The sequence below is a fragment of the Callospermophilus lateralis genome, chromosome 6 (genome assembly GCF_048772815.1).
Source record: "Callospermophilus lateralis isolate mCalLat2 chromosome 6, mCalLat2.hap1, whole genome shotgun sequence".
NCBI classification, from domain to species: Eukaryota; Metazoa; Chordata; class Mammalia; order Rodentia; family Sciuridae; genus Callospermophilus; species Callospermophilus lateralis.
In genome coordinates, this window is record NC_135310.1 from 123,057,681 (window position 1) to 123,075,784 (window position 18,104).

General features: G+C 50.7%; 4 protein-coding genes across 10 annotated transcripts; 3 read left to right on the plus strand and 1 right to left on the minus strand.

Moving 5' to 3' along the window:
- Nucleotides 1–630: 630 nt before the first annotated feature.
- Nucleotides 631–5,694, plus strand: Clic1 (chloride intracellular channel 1). The gene is made up of 6 exons (XM_076857761.1): nt 631–893; nt 2,780–2,889; nt 3,092–3,217; nt 3,385–3,491; nt 4,064–4,245; nt 5,404–5,694. The coding sequence occupies exons 1-6, from the start codon at nt 855–857 to the stop codon at nt 5,563–5,565; spliced, it is 726 nt and encodes a 241-aa protein (XP_076713876.1). The 5' UTR covers nt 631–854; the 3' UTR covers nt 5,566–5,694.
- A 456-nt stretch (nt 5,695–6,150) lies between these two features.
- Ddah2 (DDAH family member 2, ADMA-independent) lies at nt 6,151–9,611 on the plus strand. 2 transcript variants are annotated; one of them, XM_076857762.1, is made up of 7 exons: nt 6,151–6,349; nt 7,189–7,547; nt 7,661–7,760; nt 7,873–7,946; nt 8,113–8,232; nt 8,760–8,909; nt 9,091–9,611. In XM_076857762.1, the coding sequence occupies exons 2-7, from the start codon at nt 7,251–7,253 to the stop codon at nt 9,205–9,207; spliced, it is 858 nt and encodes a 285-aa protein (XP_076713877.1). In that variant the 5' UTR covers nt 6,151–6,349; nt 7,189–7,250; the 3' UTR covers nt 9,208–9,611. The 2 variants fall into 2 exon arrangements, with proteins under 2 accessions (XP_076713877.1, XP_076713878.1); XM_076857763.2 differs by lacking the exon at nt 6,151–6,349 and adding an exon at nt 6,407–7,042.
- A 1,973-nt stretch (nt 9,612–11,584) lies between these two features.
- Nucleotides 11,585–13,270, minus strand: Mpig6b (megakaryocyte and platelet inhibitory receptor G6b). 6 transcript variants are annotated; one of them, XM_076857764.1, is made up of 6 exons: nt 13,210–13,270; nt 12,669–13,016; nt 12,435–12,525; nt 12,033–12,073; nt 11,817–11,896; nt 11,585–11,689 (listed from the first exon to the last, which is right to left on the minus strand). In XM_076857764.1, exons 1-6 carry the CDS (start codon nt 13,268–13,270, stop codon nt 11,585–11,587), a joined length of 726 nt encoding a protein of 241 aa, XP_076713879.1. The 6 variants fall into 6 exon arrangements, with proteins under 6 accessions (XP_076713879.1, XP_076713881.1, XP_076713882.1 ...); XM_076857765.1 differs by having other exon boundaries at nt 11,673–11,689; nt 11,817–11,915; XM_076857766.1 differs by lacking the exon at nt 12,435–12,525 and having other exon boundaries at nt 11,817–11,915.
- Nucleotides 13,271–14,592: 1,322 nt separating this feature from the next.
- Ly6g6c (lymphocyte antigen 6 family member G6C) lies at nt 14,593–16,988 on the plus strand. The gene is made up of 3 exons (XM_076857770.1): nt 14,593–14,644; nt 16,008–16,118; nt 16,774–16,988. Exons 1-3 carry the CDS (start codon nt 14,593–14,595, stop codon nt 16,986–16,988), a joined length of 378 nt encoding a protein of 125 aa, XP_076713885.1.
- Nucleotides 16,989–18,104: the final 1,116 nt, after the last annotated feature.

Sequence of the window (18,104 nt, forward strand, 5' to 3'; positions counted from 1 at the left end):
CAGGATAAGCCCACTCCAACACCCCATCTTCAAGACAACCTACCAGTGAGAAGAGGGCACAGGAAGGGGCCCAGTATGGGAGGCAGAAGTGGAAATGTTAAAACTGACCAGGCTATCAGTAGAGCACCTCCCCTTGCCATTCAAGCCCCAAAGTTCAGCTTCCTGTTTCCCCAGCACCAGGCCTCTGGGTCTCCCTTCCCATTCACTGTACTACCTTTCACCACTCCCTACTCCCAACCCCAGCTTCCACTTCCAAGTTCTCCTCCCAGACCACAGTCCTAAAAACCCAGAATTTAGGCTGGAGTCTGGAAAAAATATAGAATATTTCCTTTCTAAGTTCCATTTTTATGAGCGTGCTTGAGCTGTTAGTGTCAAGTTTCTTGTGTGAGGGTGGATAACCCTTCTGATTAATGAATCAGGGAAACTGAGGCAGAAAAAATGCTATGCTCAGGAGAGGACAGAGACAAAAGGCTTCTCATAACTTACTCCTCTTAACACCCCCAATGCCTGATCTTCTGGGAAACCGGAGGATCTCCTCTTCGGACCCAGTCCCTAGATCGCCCAGTCCCTAGGTCGCCCAGTCCCGCCCCCTCCTGTCCCCTCCCCAGGTTCAGGGCGGGGCCGGCCGGTGAGTCAGCGGCTCCCTGATCCAGCTCCCGAGGGGACAGAACTGGAAGAGTTAGGTGTGGGGTTCACCGGTTTGGTGGAGCAAGTGGGTCTGATCGGGCTCGTGTTGGCTGAACGGTCAGCCCTAGGTCTGGAGAAGAAAATCCCCGACTGTGAGACCGCCTTCCCAGGCCCGGGCCCCTCCCAGTTCCCCCAGCTACGGCCGCTTCCTGGTCCCCGACGCAACCATGGCTGAAGAACAACCCCAGGTCGAATTGTTCGTGAAGGTAAGAACACCTTCTCTTTCCTTGGCCATCCTCCGAATTCCCGGAAGCCAATCCTGCCTTTTCCCCAGCTGCAGTCGAAATTCCCCAATTCCTCCTCCCCCAGACCCCAAACCCCAAGTCCACGTGTAATGTGGGTGGAGGGGGGGAGGTGGCGGGAGGGAAAGACAACTTGTAAGCCGGTAATGAAACTTCTAGACCCGATCCTGAAAAGTTTGTAGCAGAACAAGTTTCCAGCAGCCTAAAGGAGAAGAAAGTGGAGAAAAAGGAGTTTCCAGGCGTGAGATTGGGATGGGTGGGGGTGCGAACTGATGGAAGGACAAGAGAGAAAGCGGTCTGCTGGAGCCCAGAGGGGCTTGGGGAGAACAGAGGGGAGCATCTACTGGGACAATGGCTGCTGGAAAGATTGGGGGGGGGGGAGGGTAGGGAGGGATTCTGGAAGAGGGTGTGTCTAGGGAGGCTTGGGAGTGGAGGAGGTAAATCGGCCAGAATTGGTGGGGTGGAAAGAAGAGAGAGGATAGCAGGAGGGCTGGACGGATGATGGGGTGTTACAAATATCCTCTGAATGGAAAGAGCTGAAGAGAGAAGTGAGGAGGTGACAGTTTGGCAGTAGCTACCCAAAGACAGTCGAAGTAGAGATCAGAGGAGAGCGAGTTGGTTTGGATATGGGACGTGTAGATGCAGAAGGAAAAGCCTCACCCCAACCCCAACTCTCTCCCTTCTGTGTGGGTGTGGATGAAGAGATATGGTAACCTGGTATTTGGGGGTAAAATCGCAGGCAGCAGCCTTTCTTGTGTCTGTCTGGACCCCTCCCCTCCAGCATTGCCTTCTGTCCCCGTCTTAGGACCTTGACTCTGCCCTTCCCTCCCTTCCTCTCCTTGGTGGTCTGTGTCACCCTGTTTGTTCATTCTCCCCCACCCTCCGCTTTCCTGCCTCCTTTTTCTCTGCTTTTTCCTTTTGTTCATCTGTCTTTGTGTTTTCCTGTTTCTCTCTCTCTCCTTATTCGCTGGTTTCTTAGTCATTCCCTCTCCCTGGGCCCCAGGGAAGTCAACTCCAGCCTGGGTCCGCCCCTTAGGTGTGGTCCCCACCTTACTTTCATGCTGGCCTCTGGGGCTATTTTTACTCCTGGGTGAAGCTATGCTGGTATGGATTTTGGCCCTATGTCCAATACAAGAATTATTGGTAGCCAGAGGACTTGTACTGGAGAGATCTAGAAGTGGGAATGAGGGTGTTAGTGGGCTGGAGAGGTTCCCTAGCAGCTCAGGCCTTAGCTTCGCTGTCCCTGCCCCCACTTCCTTAGCAGGAAGGAAGCTGCTGAGGCCTGAGACACCAAGAGATGAATCAGTCTCAGCCCAGGGGGAGGTGTCCCTTGGGGGATGAGGTCACTACTTGCCAATTAGAGAGCAGCCCCCCTCTACAGGGTCCTCCATATTTCTAGAGTGAGGCTCAGGACCCCTTGAGTTCCCACTCAGTTGTCAGAAACAGGTTGAATGGAGATGTAAATCAATTCTGACTTCCAAACCCCACTCCATCCTTAGAGTCCTTAGACTCAATTCAGGAATCTAGGGCCCTAGCCTATAATTCTAGCCTCACCAAAGTCCCATACCCTTCCCTCTCTATGATTTAGACCCTCCACGTTCTCTAAGACCCATTCCCTCTGCCTCTTCCTGCTTGTGCTTAATCTCTGGGAACTAGAAGCCTGCCTTTGCCAAAATTTTCCCATTGATCTGCCCTAAATTTGATCTAGGCCAGCTCCCTGATAGCTTATAATAGGGGAATAGAGCATAACTAGGAAGATAATAGCTGGTCTGGGAGTAGGTGGTGAAGAAAATGGCCTGGGAAGGGTGGGGTACACCAGACCTAATCTTAGGATGGGGATTGCTTTTCAGGCTGGCAGTGATGGGGCCAAGATTGGAAACTGCCCCTTCTCCCAGAGACTGTTCATGGTGCTCTGGCTCAAGGGAGTCACCTTCAACGTCACCACTGTTGACACCAAGAGGTGGGCCTACTTCTGTTTTTCTAAATACCCTTGAATACATGCATGTACATGTGTACACACATACTCAGGCCTACCTGAGTCCTTCCATCTTAAACTTTTTCCCTCTCCACCTGGAGCCTTTTTCTCTTCCCACATTCCTCTATCTCCTTTCTGGCTCTCCCTGACCCCTTTTTCCTACCCTGATACCTGGCCTCTTCTCCAGGAGGACTGAGACAGTGCAGAAACTGTGCCCAGGAGGGCAGCTCCCATTCCTGCTGTATGGTACTGAAGTACACACAGATACCAACAAGATTGAGGAATTTCTGGAGGCAGTGCTGTGCCCTCCCAGGTATAGGAGTACTTGGAAAGGGGAGAGGGGGAACTGGAAGACTCTGGAGAACTGAGAGTTTGAAAAAATGGAATACAGAAATGGTGATGGGGCTCGGGCAGGGGAGATAGATAACAAAGCCTCTTTCTATGAAGGTATCTTACCTTGTTTCTCCCATTGGCTTTCAGGTATCCAAAGCTGGCAGCTCTGAATCCTGAGTCCAACACAGCTGGGCTGGATATATTTGCCAAATTTTCTGCCTATATCAAAAATTCAAACCCAGCACTCAATGATAGTGAGTTTTGTGGATCAGAGGCCAGAGGACTGGGTCCTGGGGGAAGGGAAAACACCCAAGGGTTGAGAGGCATTAAGGGCATTTGGAAGTTCAGGTTATCAGGAAGATGGAGTAGGTGTTGGAAAAATCTCTTCAGCCTTCCATTTTTGCTTTACCTCTTTGTCTCCCTGCATTCTCAGACTACCTGAGCACAAATCCAGCTAGCTGTATGACTAGACAGTTCACTTAGCCTCTCTGTAAATCCATTTCCAGATCTATAAAATGAGGATAATAATACCTATTTCCTGGGTTGCTGTGAGAATTAAATGAGTTTTGTTTCTGAAGGGCTTAGACTTGGGGGCTGGGGATATAACTCAGTGGTAGATCATTAACATGCTCAAGGCTGTCAGTTGAATCCTCAGCACCTCTCACCAAAAGGGGGGAAAAGTGCTTGTTCTCTGTGTTACTATATATTAATATTTGGTATTATTATTTTGTACTGGCCTTGCATTATGTCCCCCCCTCCCCCAGGGTCTTCTTGGATAGACTTTCTCAGTCTTCTGGTATTCTAATCAGTTCCCTCTCTTGCACAGATCTGGAGAAGGGACTCTTGAAAGCCTTAAAGATTTTAGACAATTACTTGACATCCCCCCTCCCAGAAGAAGTGGATGAGACCAGTGCTGAAGATGAAGGCATCTCTCAGAGGAAATTTCTGGATGGCAATGAGCTCACCCTGGCTGACTGCAACCTATTGCCAAAGCTCCACATAGTACAGGTGAATGGTCACTATGGGAGGAGAGGATGGTAGCTGGGGTGGCTCTCTAAGGGGCTTCCACATGACAATCACTTCCCATGACAACAATTTGAAGGTGATTTATTTCATAGCATGTTTTTCATAGATTGCTACCAAGGCAGACCCCACCCCAGTGACAAAGTCTAGTCCCCAGCAGTCATTGCTGACTTGACAATTACATTCCATGAGACAAGCCATGGGTGCACATGCCTTAGCCAAGACTAACACATTCTGGTATTACTTTCAAAAAGTCTCTTCCTATCTCTGCATTACTGCCAGATCCCCAGATAGACAAAGCAGTCTTTTCCTAAGGCAAAGCTGTAACTCTTTGTAGCTTCAGACTCCACTTCCTCTTAAGGAAGTTGAAAACTTCTGCTTCCCTTGTCTTTATTATAGCCTCAAAGCTGTGGTAGAGTTTATAAAACATGGGCCCAAAGTCAGTCTGCCATACAACTGAGTAATGAAAATCTGTGTACTAGTCATTGAAAGACAAAAGATGTTTGGCAACCAGTCCATGCCTTTTAAGAGATGAAACCTACAGAACATAATATTAACATTAAAGTTATGAATAATACATGTCTTAAAGTCTAATGAAAAATACAGACAAAAATCACTTGAACCAGGTGCAGTAGCACATGTCTGTCAACCCCCCAACTTAGGAGGGAGGGATCACAGGTTTGAGGACAGCCTCAACAATTTAGCAAGACAGTCTCAAAAAAATAAAAAGGTCTGAAGATGTAGCTCAGCGTAGAGTGTCCCTGGGTTCAATCCCCAGTACTGACAAAAAAAAAAAAAAAAACCCACTGTGGAAATTCAAGTTAATTCCTCTCCCCCACCCCTTTAATACCAGGGATTTAACCCAGGGGCACTCAATCACTGAGCTACATCCCCAGCCCTTTTTAAATTAACTTATTTTTTTGGTACCAGCGATTGAATCCAGGGATACTTAACCACTGAACCATATCCCCAGCCCTTTTTAAAGTAATTTAGAGACAGGGTTTCATTAAGTTGCTGAGGCTGGCTTTGAACTTATGATCTTCCTGCCTTAGCCAGGTGTGTGCCACAGTGCCTGGCAATTCCTCTTTTTACTTATCTTCCCTGGGGTTTACATTTTGGTTTCTCTCCTCTTCCCATCTCCAGGTGGTATGTAAGAAGTACAGGGGATTCACCATCCCTGAGGCCTTTCGAGGAGTGCATCGATACTTGAGCAATGCCTATGCTCGGGAAGAATTCGCCTCCACCTGTCCAGATGATGAAGAGATCGAGTTGGCCTATGAACAAGTGGCCAAGGCCCTCAAATAGGCCATTTCTGGGGCTCCCTCACCCCCGTACATGTTCTTTACAGAGGCCCAGGGCGGTTTCCACGTTGCTTCCCATGGACACACTCCAAAATGGCCAGTGGACAGAGAATCCTGGGGCACTTGTGCAGGACTGGGGGGGGGGGGCGAGTTTGGGGGGTGGAAGGGAATAAGGGTAAGATTTTTATTGTGGGATGGAGTGGATAGGACAACTTATTTCAGTAATAAAATACGTAGTGAAAATGTAGTGTTATTTTTACACAAAACGGAGTTGGAGTGTAGTTGACACCAAATTAGGGGTGGGTCAGTGATCTTGAGCTCAGCGCAGAAGCCAGGAATTAAGGAACAGGATATTTGTTCCAGGGCTTCGGTCTTTTTTTTAGTGCCAGTCCAATACAGTGCTGTCTTCTGGTCCATGCCGCATTTGCTTCCTGGCCGATAGGGCTAGCCAGATCTGGGTGGGCCTGGTCCGCGCTGGGGGGGGGGGGGCGGTGTCGAGTTCAGGGAAGGGGGGCTCAGTCCTGGTGGAATGGGCGCGGCATCGCAGAGCGGAATAGGCGTGGCCTTGTAAGGTTCCGCCCCGTCCCGCTTAGACAATGCCCGGGAGCCGCCAGACCCAAGCGCCCCCGCCCCGTCGTAGGACGTGAACTCGCCAACCCAGGGACCCCTCAAAAGCTAGAGCTCCCAGTCTCTTGTCTTGAAGACTAGGATTCCTTTATATCCCTACCCTACCCTCTGGGGGTGGGGCCCCAGCCGAGATCACAGCGCAGCAGGAGTGACCACTGGAGGTGAGTCTGGGGAGGTGGGTGACCCCTGGACCGTAGTGGTATTTGGGGATACCGGGCCTGTGCCAGTACCGAAAGGAGTGTGCGGGAGGCTGGCTTTTGGGTCGGAGCTGGGCGGGGTGGACTTCGGTGGAAGATGGACAGGGGTACCGGGTCTTGGGGCCAGGAGTGGCGCCCGCGCCCCGGAACCACGCCCCCGTTTCCCCGCCTCCCGGATTTCGTTGTAGACCTCTCCCAGTCCTCCGGGACTAGGTCTGGTTTATACTGGGTCGCGCCAGGGACAGCGTGACTGGCCTGGGTGGAGAGAGGATGCTTAACTCCTTGGACTCTTAATTCTTCTCTCTCTTCCTTTTTTTTCCCCTTGGGGCTTCAGGACTTCATGTCCTGGGTCCTGATTCACTCCCCCAGTTTTCTCCTCCTGCCCCATTACCCCTGTGTGTGGGTCCCTGGCCAGACTTCGGGTCCCTCCAGCTGCGAGCAGCTGAGGGTTAAGGGGGCGGGGCCGCCGCATTTTTGGGGAGTGAGCGCATCCTAGCGGCTGCCAAGAGGGGCGCCCAGCAGGGACCTTTTGAAGCCCCCCGAACAGGGGCAACAGGTGTTTTGGAGATTAGGGATTTAAGACTTGTTCTATGGGCTCCTCTTAAAGAAGCAGACTCATGGGGTTGCAGTGTGGAGCAGGGTCCACCGAAGAGAAAGGTCTGGAGGGGGTGGGGAGGAGAGGGAGGGGCACCGAGATGGCAGGAGGAAGACCCTCTTAATCACCGTTAATCAGGCTCTCTTATTCACCCCCACGACCTTCTCTTCATGCCTCTTTCTGTGCTTCCCCCTGTTTCTTCTTCCAGACAGGTGAAGTAAAAAGAAAACAGAAATCAGCTTGGCCGGAAAGGGCGTCTGTGTGGATGGGATGGGGACGCCGGGGGAGGGGCTGGGTCGCTGCTCCCATGCCCTGATCCGGGGTGTCCCCGAGAGCCTGGCGTCGGGGGAGAGTGCAGGGGCTAGCCTTCCAGCTCTGGACCTAGCCAAAGCTCAAAGGGAGCATGGGGTGCTGGGGGGTAAACTGAGGCAGCGACTGGGGCTACAGCTGTTAGAACTGCCTCCGGAGGAATCGCTGCCGCTAGGACCGCTGATTGGTGATACAGCCGTGATTCAAGGCGATACGGCCCTAATCACGCGGCCCTGGAGCCCGGCTCGTAGACCTGAGGTGAGCGCCAGGGTGGGTGTGTAAAGGGAAGGGCGAGAGGAGTTGGATGTCCGAGTTTGGGAAAAGAATTGGGAGTTGGGGTGTCTGAGCCGGCACTCTTCTCTTGCCCTAAGGTTGATGGAGTCCGCAAAGCCCTTCAGGACTTGGGTCTCCGAATTGTGGAGATGGGGGATGAGAACGCAACTCTGGATGGCACTGACGTTCTCTTCACGGGTGAGGCTGGGGTCTTGGCACAGGGAAGCAGTTTGGGAGACCTAGGATGTTTCGGGCCTTGTTTTCAACTCACTCAGGTCATCAAACCTTTGTGGCCTTCCCGGGGGTTCAGGCCGGGAGTTTTTTGTAGGCCTCTCCAAGTGGACCAATCACCGAGGAGCTGAGATCGTGGCGGACACATTCCGGGTGAGGAGCGGTACCAGCCTTGGGAGGGAGTGGGGCGCAGGCAGGAGACCCGGTTGCCTGAGGACTCCGTGAGGAGGAGGAAGAAGCCTGGGAGCAGCCTTTGTTTGAGGATATCCCCTCTCACCCCTCCCACGACCCTGAATACCCTTGCCTTTGCTCTACACAGGACTTCGCCGTCTCTACTGTGCCGGTCTCTGGCCCTTCTCACCTGCGTGGCCTCTGTGGCATGGGGGGACCCCGCACTGTGATAGCAGGCAGCAGCGACGCTGCCCAAAAAGCTGTCAGGGTGAGGAGGGGCGGGGTGGGGTGTGGCCAACGACCATGGGCGTGGCTCCAAACTCGGGAGGCGGGAGCTCCAACCCTAGCCTTCACACCAAGCTGTCCATCTAAGTATGAAAGATCACCCAAGTAAACAGTTGGGATACAGGGAGGGAGCAGGGAGCAGGGAGACTGGGAACAGGGATGATTAACTTGCTCTTCCAGAGTTTTAGGAAACTCCTCAAAGGTGATATTTAAACGGATTTGTAGGATGGATGGGACAGATAGGTGGGAGCTGGAGAAGGGCAAAAGAGGGTTACAGGTGAAAAGGACTGCATCTGAGTAAAGAGTACAAGATGGAAATTAGCAGAACACTGTCTGACATATTAGAACACTGTGTGACATATAGTAAGGACTATGTACTTGCTGTCACTATTATTCCACAAATAGAACTGTCCCAAGTCTTTAATAGGGTCCTTAGTTTGTGGTAGGATAGGCAAATTCAATTGTGGAAAAGCTCTGATACTTAAACACTTCCTCTTTCCTTTCTCTCAGGCAATGGCAGTGCTGACAGATCACCCATATGCCTCTCTGACTCTCCCAGATGACGCAGCTGCTGACTGTCTCTTTCTGCGTCCTGGGTTGCCTGGTGCACTCCCTTTCCTCCTGCATCGTGGAGGTGGTGACTTGCCTAACAGCCAGGAGGTGAGAGGGGTATGAGCTCCACCACCACTACCCACTACCAACAACCAATAAAAGAATTTTTCCCAGTGGGAGGAAGGAGGGGTACCTTACCTAGAACCCTGGGTGGAGCCACTATAAGGTGGCTGGACAAGGGTGACTCTAGACTCAAGGTTTTACTCCCTTCTCTGTATTGTCCCTGCAGGCACTGCAGAAGCTCTCTGATGTCACCCTTGTACCTGTATCCTGCTCAGAACTGGAAAAGGCTGGTGCTGGGCTCAGCTCCCTTTGCCTGGTGCTCAGCACACGCCCCCACAGTTGAGGGCCTGGCTTGGGATTCTGGGTGGCCAGCAAAATAGGAATTAGAAGGGGAAGGAGAGCTGGGCATGGTGGCACACACCTGTAATCTCAGAGACTCAGAAGGCTGAGGCAGGAGGATCACAAGTTTGAAGCCAGCCTCAGCAATTTAGCAAAACCCTGTCTCAAAATAAAATAAAAATGGCTGGGGATTTAGCTCAGAGGTAGAGCATCCCTGGGTTCAATCCTCAGTACTGCCCCACCCCCCAAAAAACCCAATAATAATAAATAATAATAATAGAAGGGGAAGGAGGATTAGATAGATGATAAGTAGGTAGTAGCAGGAAAAGATGGGGTGGGATGGGACATAGTGTAGGGAAAAGTATAGGAGCCACTGGGTGAGTCCTCTCTTAGAACCAATAAAATAGAATTGGCCTTTTAGATTGTGCTGTGGCTGATGTCTTCCTGGGGCAAAGGGATGGGGCGGGGCTGAAACCTGAGCTGGGGTCAGTGCTGGAAAAGAGAACTCTTTCATTCAAAAAAACCTTGTTAAGCAGTTACTCATTGCCCAACCCTGTCCTAGGTGCTTGGGCAGAAGATGGGTAAAACAGAATTTGTATTGTGCACAGTCTGTCCAGGGCAGAAAAGGGAGTGTGTGGGTGGATCACTCTCTGACTGTATCTAAATGTCAGATGATTCAGACACTGGTAGATTAACAGTCCACCTTTACTTGATAGAGAAGAAGAAATGACATTTTCAGAGACAATCATTTTCATTCACTCATTTACTGAGGCTTAGCAGTGATATCAAAAGGGTCAGTCTCCAGATGTCAGGGAACTTACAGTACATGAACATTTCTTACAAATTGAAATATAGATAGTACTGTAATAATTCACAGGAGGCTGTTTCTTTCTATGAGAAAAATAAGGGACTCTGTAAGGTATCAAAGTGTGTGCTGCAAAGGGCAAGGAGGTTCAGGAACAACTTCTCAGAAAAGGCAACACAAACTGAGTCCTGAGGATAAATAAGAATTAGCCAGGCAGGTAGTGGAGAGGAAAAAAAAAAAGGGTAATCTGGGAAGAAGGAATTACTCTAGACAGAGGCATTTTGGATGGCTGGGGAGATTTTTTTCTAAGGCTGACATGTTGCGTGCACATGGAATGACAGATAAGCCAGAGAGTGCTATGTCACCTTGTATCAAAAGCCAAGGTCCAGGGCTGAGGCTGTAGCTCAGTGGCAGAATGATTGCCTAGCACTGTGAGGCTCTGGGTTCAATCTTTAGCATCACATTAAAAAATAAACATATAAAATAAAGGCATGCTGTCCATCTACAACTACAAAAAATATTTTTTAAAAAAGCCAAGGTCCATGACCCAGAGCTGAAGCTTAAGGAGAAAAATACTGCAGTTTAAAAATAAGGGATGTCAGGAGCAAGTTAGTACTTGAAGAGGATCTCTGGCTTCAGAGGAGGGCAAAGCAGAAGTATGAGTTATGGATAACCCAGGAAGGAAATGAGATTACATTCTGGTGACAGCACTAGACATGGAAAAAAGATTTGACAGTGACCTCAAGATAGACAAGACTTCATGGCTCATTGTGTGGAAATGAGAAATGAGGTCATATGACTCCAGGTTTCTGGCTTGGTCAACTGGGTTGATCAAGAGAGAATGTAAACAATAAATTGTGCTTGATACACTGTGCAAAATGCCTGGGGTCAGCCAGGCAGGATGTCCTAGATCTGGGATGCAAGAGAGTTCTAAGTGTCTTTCTAGAGGTGCAGGCTGAGAATTACCTGCAGATAGGAGATTTCCAGAATAGGGGTAAGGGGAAGAAAGGGACAAACCTAGAATGGTAGAGAATACCATGGGGATTGAAAGCAAAGAAAAAAATCTAGAGGAAGATAAAAGCAGCAAAGTAAAATAACTTAAAGAAGGGGGTAATCAAAGGCCATGCCAAATGAGTGCTAAAAAACGTAGCCTAGGACATCAGAACATCACTGGCAAACTTGTGGAGAGTAGATAAGCAATTTCAGCAGATAAGTAGTGGAGATAGAAGAAAAAAGAAAGTGAAAAAAAGGAGATGTATGCTCCTGGTTCAAAGGCTTGATTCTGAAGGGAAGAGATAGGACAATTATTGGGAAGTTAACTAAGATATCGAGACAGGGTTTGATTCAGGTTTAGAGAGGACATCAAGGGCGAAGGAGACATGGAAGCTATAGGAAAGATGAAAGTAACTGAAGGAGCAAGATCAGCAGCAGATATAGCCCAGAACCCAGGCCTTCAGACTCCTAGACATGCTCATTTCCATCCCATGATGCCTTCCTCTAGGTGAGAGATCAAGAGGGTGGGAATTATGAGGGGTGGAAGCCCCCAACTACAGAGGTTTGGAGTGAGGGCTTCCCTTCAAACTACAACTGCATAGATAGTGGACGCATCAGCAGGGACTACTGTGGACAGCCGGCGGGGTCTCCTGAGGGCTCTATGGTCCAGATCAGCGTAGAGCAGGCTCTGAAGGAGGCAAGGGAGGAAGGCAGGATGGTCTCAGCAGTCTGACTCCCTTGAGATTCAGACCTACCTCTTGGTTCACTTTCCTGGGGGATTCCGTCCAGCACCTTTCCCATTCCCAAGTCCTTACCGGCTCCTGGTCCAGGTCCCCTGGAATCTTGGGCTCCTCCTCCTCCATGGGTCTCTGGGGCTCGGCTTTCATCAAAGGAGCTATATGGGGGGGACAGAGCTGAAGGATGGAGAGAAGGTGACCAACTTGTCTGCTCCCAACAGGGGCCCAACTCAGGAATTGAGGGGAGGGGACTGTACCAGTAGGAGAGGAAAAATGGGGAGGAGTTAGTCTTACCAAATGTGGGGAGTGGTGGAAGAGGAGGCGGGGGCGAGCGCCTGTAAAGGAGTATGAGTCTTTAATAGTCACCAATCTTGTTGCGCTGGTTCTCCTTGGCCGCAGGCGGCGCCAACGACAACCTTGCAACTTGCTCACTCTGACCAGCAAAACAACTTAGGCCCCTCCCACACAAAAAGTGCTGCCCACGCTCCGATCCTGCGGCGCATCTAGCTTCACTCCTCTAGTCATGCCCCGCCTGCTACACCAGCCTCTGGCCTCGCTCCCAAGTGTTGACCTCTTGCGTTCCCCAAACCATGCCTGGATCTCCAGATCTAGCTCTTTTCTTTGCGAAAATTCACGTTTCGCCCCTGCCGCCTCTGGTCAAGCCCTATTAAACCAGGCCCCGCCCCTGGTGCTCACCTGCGCAACCACCAGACCACGCCCAACGCTCCCAGTCCTAGCACCAGACCAGCACCCAGCAACGGGACCAGGACTTGGGGATACAGCGACCCTAGGGAAACAGCGTGGCGGGGAGGGATGCAGACGTCAGGGGTACAACCACAGAGAGCTAGCTCTGTCGCTCAGTAAAGCTCCAATCCCTCTGCCCGGAGTGTGTCCGAGTTAACTCCACCGTACGTGTTGATCTCCACCTACCGTGCGTAGGCCCCTGGGCTCTGCAATCGGCCCTATCGCCCAGCACGTGAAGCACCGTACGACTCTCGTCCTCGTGGCGTCCCCTGCAGAAAAATGTGCCCGAGTCCCCCGCACTCAAGAGCAGCTCCAGCCGCCGGATACCAGGGTCCAGAGAGCGTAGGCGGCCAGCGAAGGGCAGGAGTGGAGGCACAGTGGGGATCCCACTGGACGATGCCCACAGGATCGGGCGCCGTCCCTTGGACAGACCTTTGCAAGCTGGGAAACTAGGCGCCCAAGCCCAGCGGATGGGGTGTGAGACCCCCACGCAGGAAAGATTCACCCGGTCTCCAGGGCGTCCATCCAGAGATGCTAGGGGAGGCGGGGGACGGTGGTTAGGACAAGTCCATGGGGCAGGTCGATGACACTGTCCCCACCCCATCTCTTTTTTTCACTCTGCCCTTCCACCATTTTGGATCTTCTCACACACTCGCGACTCCTCAGGTGTTCCCTTCCCCTGCCTCAGTCTTTCCTCACCATCACAACTTTCCCCGGAATTGCTTACCCCCCGGGTCCCCGTGGGCCCTCGAAAGCAGCAGAGGCAGTAGCTGCAGAACCAGGGCCATGGCTGGGGTGAGGTGGGGAGAGGCAGCAAGTGAATCAGCGGGAAGACCGGAGGGAAGTCTGGGGACAGGGACTGAGGTATCTCGGGACTGGGGGCTCTGATAAGAGCAGGGGCGGGGCCACCAATTCTTCCATCTCTTTAGGAATCCTCACAGGCAAACTCACAGCCCTAAAACAGTGCCCACTTAAAATTTGTAATAGGCTGTTTACACAGCACTCCTGCCTACTTAACTCCTCCAGCAGAGTGATAGCTGGGACAAATTCTGGAGCTCCACTGTCCTGAGTTCATATGTTGACTTTGCCATCAATGAACTGTTGAATGTGGGCAAGTAGCTTAACTGCTGCCTCTTTGCTCATCTGTAAATGAAGATGAACACACCTATCTCATACAGCATTGTGAGAACTAAAGTAATACCTGTAAAACAACTAAAGCAATGATGGACATAGGAACACTAAGTGCTCACCATTATTTTTACTACTTCTGTTCTTATTTTAGCTTCTACCTCACCTTTCTGTGCCCACACTGTCCTTCCCCGCCTGCAGTACCCCACCCAAGTCCACAAGTTTTGACTGGGGAGGCCTTTAGGAGCAGATGCAAATGTCCCGCACCTGTTACTCCAGCAGCCTTCACTGGACTGGAGCCATCAAGCCCATGTGGAGGGGTGAGGTCCCTCATACCTTTAGGGGACCTGAAGCAGCAACTCTTTAGAAGGTGGGCAGCCTCAGTTCCCCTATCCCCAGGACATCACAGAAACCCTCCATGATGTCACAAACCCTTCATCCTGTGGTTGTGCTGGGGTGGGAAAGACCAAATGAGGGTTGAGTAAAGATTAATTCAATCCCTTCCATCTTTAATTTCTGCCTGCATCCTGGCCAGTGCCCCCCAGGGACCCAAATTCGGCAATCCAGCTTGGGCCACATTCCATCGTTTCCTAGGAACTAGCAGAAGCTGTCACTATGGTCATTGTAAATCACAGAGGCCTTTTGGTGACTCTCCTTCAGAGGACTAGACAGGGCTTTCAGCCGGGCATCCTGAAACCAAGAACCAAAATGGAGTTGGCCACCAGTGGCACTTCCTCTTCCCTTTCCCCTTCCCTCTCACTCATCCCCATTCCCCAGCCAGGTCTGCTCAGCCTCTCCCCATCCTTAGTCTTTTTCTCTGGTCAGCACAGTGTAAATAGGAAGGGAGGTGCCAGCAGAGGCAGAGAAGGGAGGGGCCTTGGGATTATAAATTCCAAAAAGGCCGTTCAACTCCCAGAGCAGGATCCCTGAAAGTCTACTCTTGACAACGGCTGTGACTACTACCATTCTTGGGACCCTCACCATGAAAGGCCTTCTTCTGCTCACCCTGTCTGCTCTGCTTTGCTGGGTCTCAGGTAAGTACCTGTGGCCCCCAAGAACCTGGTTCACCTGTCAGGACCTCAACCTCCCTGCCCTGCCTGTACCACCCATTAGTCATGATCCCCAAAACCCTCAGCCCCAACTGGTTCAGCTCTCCTATGTTTCCAGGACCAGATCTCTCTATTACAGGCTCTTGCACAATTTCTCAAGGACCCAGGTCTCCATCATCATATTCCTCCTCATCCCCAAGAAAGTCCCACTTTTCTCACCTGCGAGGGCTCCAGGTCTCTTCCTCACTCCAAGGTGCCCATTTCTTGGAAACTCTGATATCTAGTTCCCTGGCTTGCCCCATTTCAATCCACAAGTCTCCTGGATCCATCTTACTGCCTTTTCTCACCTCCTGCAGACAGCGGGATGTGTCTTCAGACTTAAGCCTCCAGATCCAGGCTTCTTTCAGACCTCACCCTCTTCATCTACTCCACCCTGGACTTAGGTACTCAGCTGTGGCTCTTCCTAGTGTATCCTTGTTCCTCCCTGAGCTACATATTCTCACCCCTACCAGGGACACAGGCTTTCTGGATGGTTTCAGTAACTTCTTAAAGCCTTCTGGGGAACCAGGGAGTTTCCCCAAAGCTCCTAGGGAGGGGATGCCAGGGCCACTCACCCCTAGAGTGAGGTGGGTTTTATTTCCAGGCTCTCCACTCTTGGACTGACCTCTCCTTTGCCAAATCTTGCATGCCCATGCCTTGAATTAGCTGAAGCAGGAACACTGGGGGTGCCATCTTCTGTACCCACCCTCTCCCTTCTGGTAATCTGCTAAGAAGGATTCTGATGAAATGTCTCTCAGGTATTATTCCTTCTGCCAGAGAGCTGTAGTAAAGAGGACTCCATTCAGGACTGGTTCCTCCACCCACACTCTTGGCTGCCCCACAAGGTGAAGAGTAAATTGCTAAAGTTGGCCACAGGTGGCTTTCTTGAAGCCTCAAGTTCCAAGCCATTTCTGAAGGCATCATAATCCCATCATTTTTATTCTTCATATTTCTTCCTATTTCAAGTCTCTATCCTCTCCCTCCTTTCCCCATTCCTTCCCCACAGTTTCCTCTCATCCCAGCTGTCCCCAGACGCATGTTTTTGTTGGTAGTCGTGCTCCTCTTGACTCATCCCAAATGGGGTGTGGTGGAGGAAGATATTTAGGGTGTGAGCCTTTCACAAAGAACAACTCCACCCTCACCTGTCACCCACTTGCCACTTTCACCGCATCACTCACCTGCTCTGTCCCATGGACCAAACAGATCAGTGCACCTATTTCATAGGCTCTTCTACACCCCCATTCCCTGTTCAGCTTACCCCCAGGTAGCTTAGACACCCCATGCCTCAGCCTGACTTGTTTCTCCCCAGCTGATATCCGCTGTCACTCCTGCTACAAAGTCCCTGTGCTGGGCTGCGTGGACCGGCAGTCCTGCCGTCTGGAGCCAGGACACCAGTGCCTAACAACAAATGTGTACCTCGGTAATATCTGCCTCTATAGTGGAAGAGGGACAAGTGGGACACTCTGTCTGGGACTGAGACCCAACCAGGGCTAAGACTAAGATGGAACAGAGAATTATAGCAATGATGACATTTGGCCAAAATGATTATATACCAGGCACTGAGCTTTTTTGTGTGTGCTTGTGTGGTAATGGGTACTTTACCACTGAGCTACATCCGGTGCTTCCCACCTCCCTGACTTTCTTTTTCTTTTTTCTTTCTTTCTTTCTTTTTTTTTTTTTTTAAGATAGGTTTTGCTAAATTGCTGAGGCTGGTCTCAAACTCCCAGTGACTTGGGATTATAGGAATGTGCCACCGTGCCCAGCTTGACCTATGTCTTTATGTGCTCTGTTTCAATGAATATTCATGACAGTCCTATGATGTTGGTGTTAGTGTCAAATTGACTAAATACCCTCAAGAGAGATAAAACAGGCCCAAAGACCTCATGGCCAATCAGGATTGGGGTTCAGAATAAGGAGGTAGAGGAGTAAATTAGGCTGAGAAGAGATAAAGGGCAGAGCTGGGCAAATTTGCGAAGGAAGGAAGCCTGGGTGGGTGTACATGGTGGGGAGTGGGCATAGGTGTGCCAGCTGCCAATCCTAGCTGATCTCCCTGCCCACTCCACTCCTGCCTCTAGGGAAGATGTGGGTTTTCTCCAACCTGCGCTGTGGCACACCAGAAGAGCCCTGTCGGGAGGCCTTCAACCAAACCAACCACAAGCTGGGCCTGAACTATAACACCACCTGCTGCAGTAAAGACAACTGCAATAGCCCAGCTCCCCGGCCCACGCCCACCCTGACCCTGGTTTTCCTCACTTCCTTGGCTGGCCTTGGCCTCTGGCTGCTGCACTGAGGCTCACTCTGTGGCTGTCCTTCCTCCCCACCTGCCTTAGCCAGAGCCTCTCTCCTTATGGCTCCACATCTCCTGGTTTCCCAGAATGATCTTTCTCTGGCTCTCCTTCCTCTGAAGAGCATTTCTCCAGTCCCTTCTCATTTCTTTAAGGAGACAGTGCCCAGAGTGGTCTCCCTATCTATTTTTCCTAAACTGTACCCTCTGTTCTGTTTTTCCTGAGTCTTTCCCTTTAGACCACTCCAGATCCTCCACTGGCTCATGAAGGACTTCTACTTTGTCTTCTACACTCTGAGGTGCCCTCCTTGAGAGGAGGGATTGGGATCTGGGCAGGAAATGGGGCTTCTGTCCTGTCTCCAATGAAAGCCCCAGGAAGGACCTGATGACCTCACTCTATGGGACTGATTCACCAAACCCTCTACTCATCTTTTCCATTTTAAGTAATAAATGTCTGTGTCTAATAAATTGTGCATTCATTTTCAGAAGACTTTAAGTGTCAAACCCCCTCCCTGATGTAACACTCTCAGCACCCTCACCCCCACCCCCACCTTCCCCTTACCCAAGAGTCTTTCAGGGAGTTTCCCTGGGAGGCTGGGCTCCTGTAAATGAAGGATCAGGTTTTTCAGGTCTCCATCCTGTCTTTCAGTGTCTGGAGGTGGCACATAGGTCCCCGTGTTTGGAGAAACAACCCTTATCCTAAATTTAGCCACACCCTAGTGATATTCTGCCAAGGAGGAGATACAGCCTGGCTTTAGGTCTCCCCAGAGAGGTAGGAGAGGGATATGGGGATGGGGCCTCAGATTAGGATCTGAGGCCTTACCTGGCCTGGTTACTAACCAGGGTATCCAAGCAACTCTCCTATCGCTGGACTTATATTTCCTTTTCAATTCAAAATAGTCCTATCCATGCTTACCTAATGTGTGAAGCCCTGGGTTAAATCCCAGTACTGCAAAAAAAAAAAAAAAAAAAAAAAAAAAAAATTGTCCTTTTGGGAACTAAGTTACAAATGAAGGAAAGGGGAACAAACCCAGACAGCCAAGTTCATGGAATCCTGGTCACTTCCACTCAGTCCAGAGCTTACTCTCCTTAGTAATCTGCATTACTAAGGTAGATCTTCCC

Coding starts and splice junctions, on each gene's coding strand:
- Clic1 (XM_076857761.1), top strand. CDS start 855: ATGGCTGAAGAACAACCCCAGGTCGAATTGTTCGTGAAG. Junction 3,218..3,384: donor GCAGTGCTGTGCCCTCCCAG/GTATAGGAGTAC, acceptor ATTGGCTTTCAG/GTATCCAAAGCTGGCAGCTC. Junction 3,492..4,063: donor AAACCCAGCACTCAATGATA/GTGAGTTTTGTG, acceptor TCTCTTGCACAG/ATCTGGAGAAGGGACTCTTG.
- Ddah2 (XM_076857762.1), top strand. CDS start 7,251: ATGGGGACGCCGGGGGAGGGGCTGGGTCGCTGCTCCCATGCCCTGATC. Junction 7,761..7,872: donor CACTGACGTTCTCTTCACGG/GTGAGGCTGGGG, acceptor CCGGGGGTTCAG/GCCGGGAGTTTTTTGTAGGC. Junction 7,947..8,112: donor TCGTGGCGGACACATTCCGG/GTGAGGAGCGGT, acceptor TGCTCTACACAG/GACTTCGCCGTCTCTACTGT.
- Mpig6b (XM_076857764.1), bottom strand. CDS start 13,270: ATGGCCCTGGTTCTGCAGCTACTGCCTCTGCTGCTTTCGAGGGCCCAC. Junction 12,526..12,668: donor AGCCCAGGGGCCTACGCACG/GTAGGTGGAGAT, acceptor CTGTTTCCCTAG/GGTCGCTGTATCCCCAAGTC. Junction 11,897..12,032: donor TCCACCACTCCCCACATTTG/GTAAGACTAACT, acceptor CCCCCCATATAG/CTCCTTTGATGAAAGCCGAG.
- Ly6g6c (XM_076857770.1), top strand. CDS start 14,593: ATGAAAGGCCTTCTTCTGCTCACCCTGTCTGCTCTGCTTTGCTGGGTC. Junction 14,645..16,007: donor TCTGCTTTGCTGGGTCTCAG/GTAAGTACCTGT, acceptor GTTTCTCCCCAG/CTGATATCCGCTGTCACTCC. Junction 16,119..16,773: donor AACAACAAATGTGTACCTCG/GTAATATCTGCC, acceptor TCCTGCCTCTAG/GGAAGATGTGGGTTTTCTCC.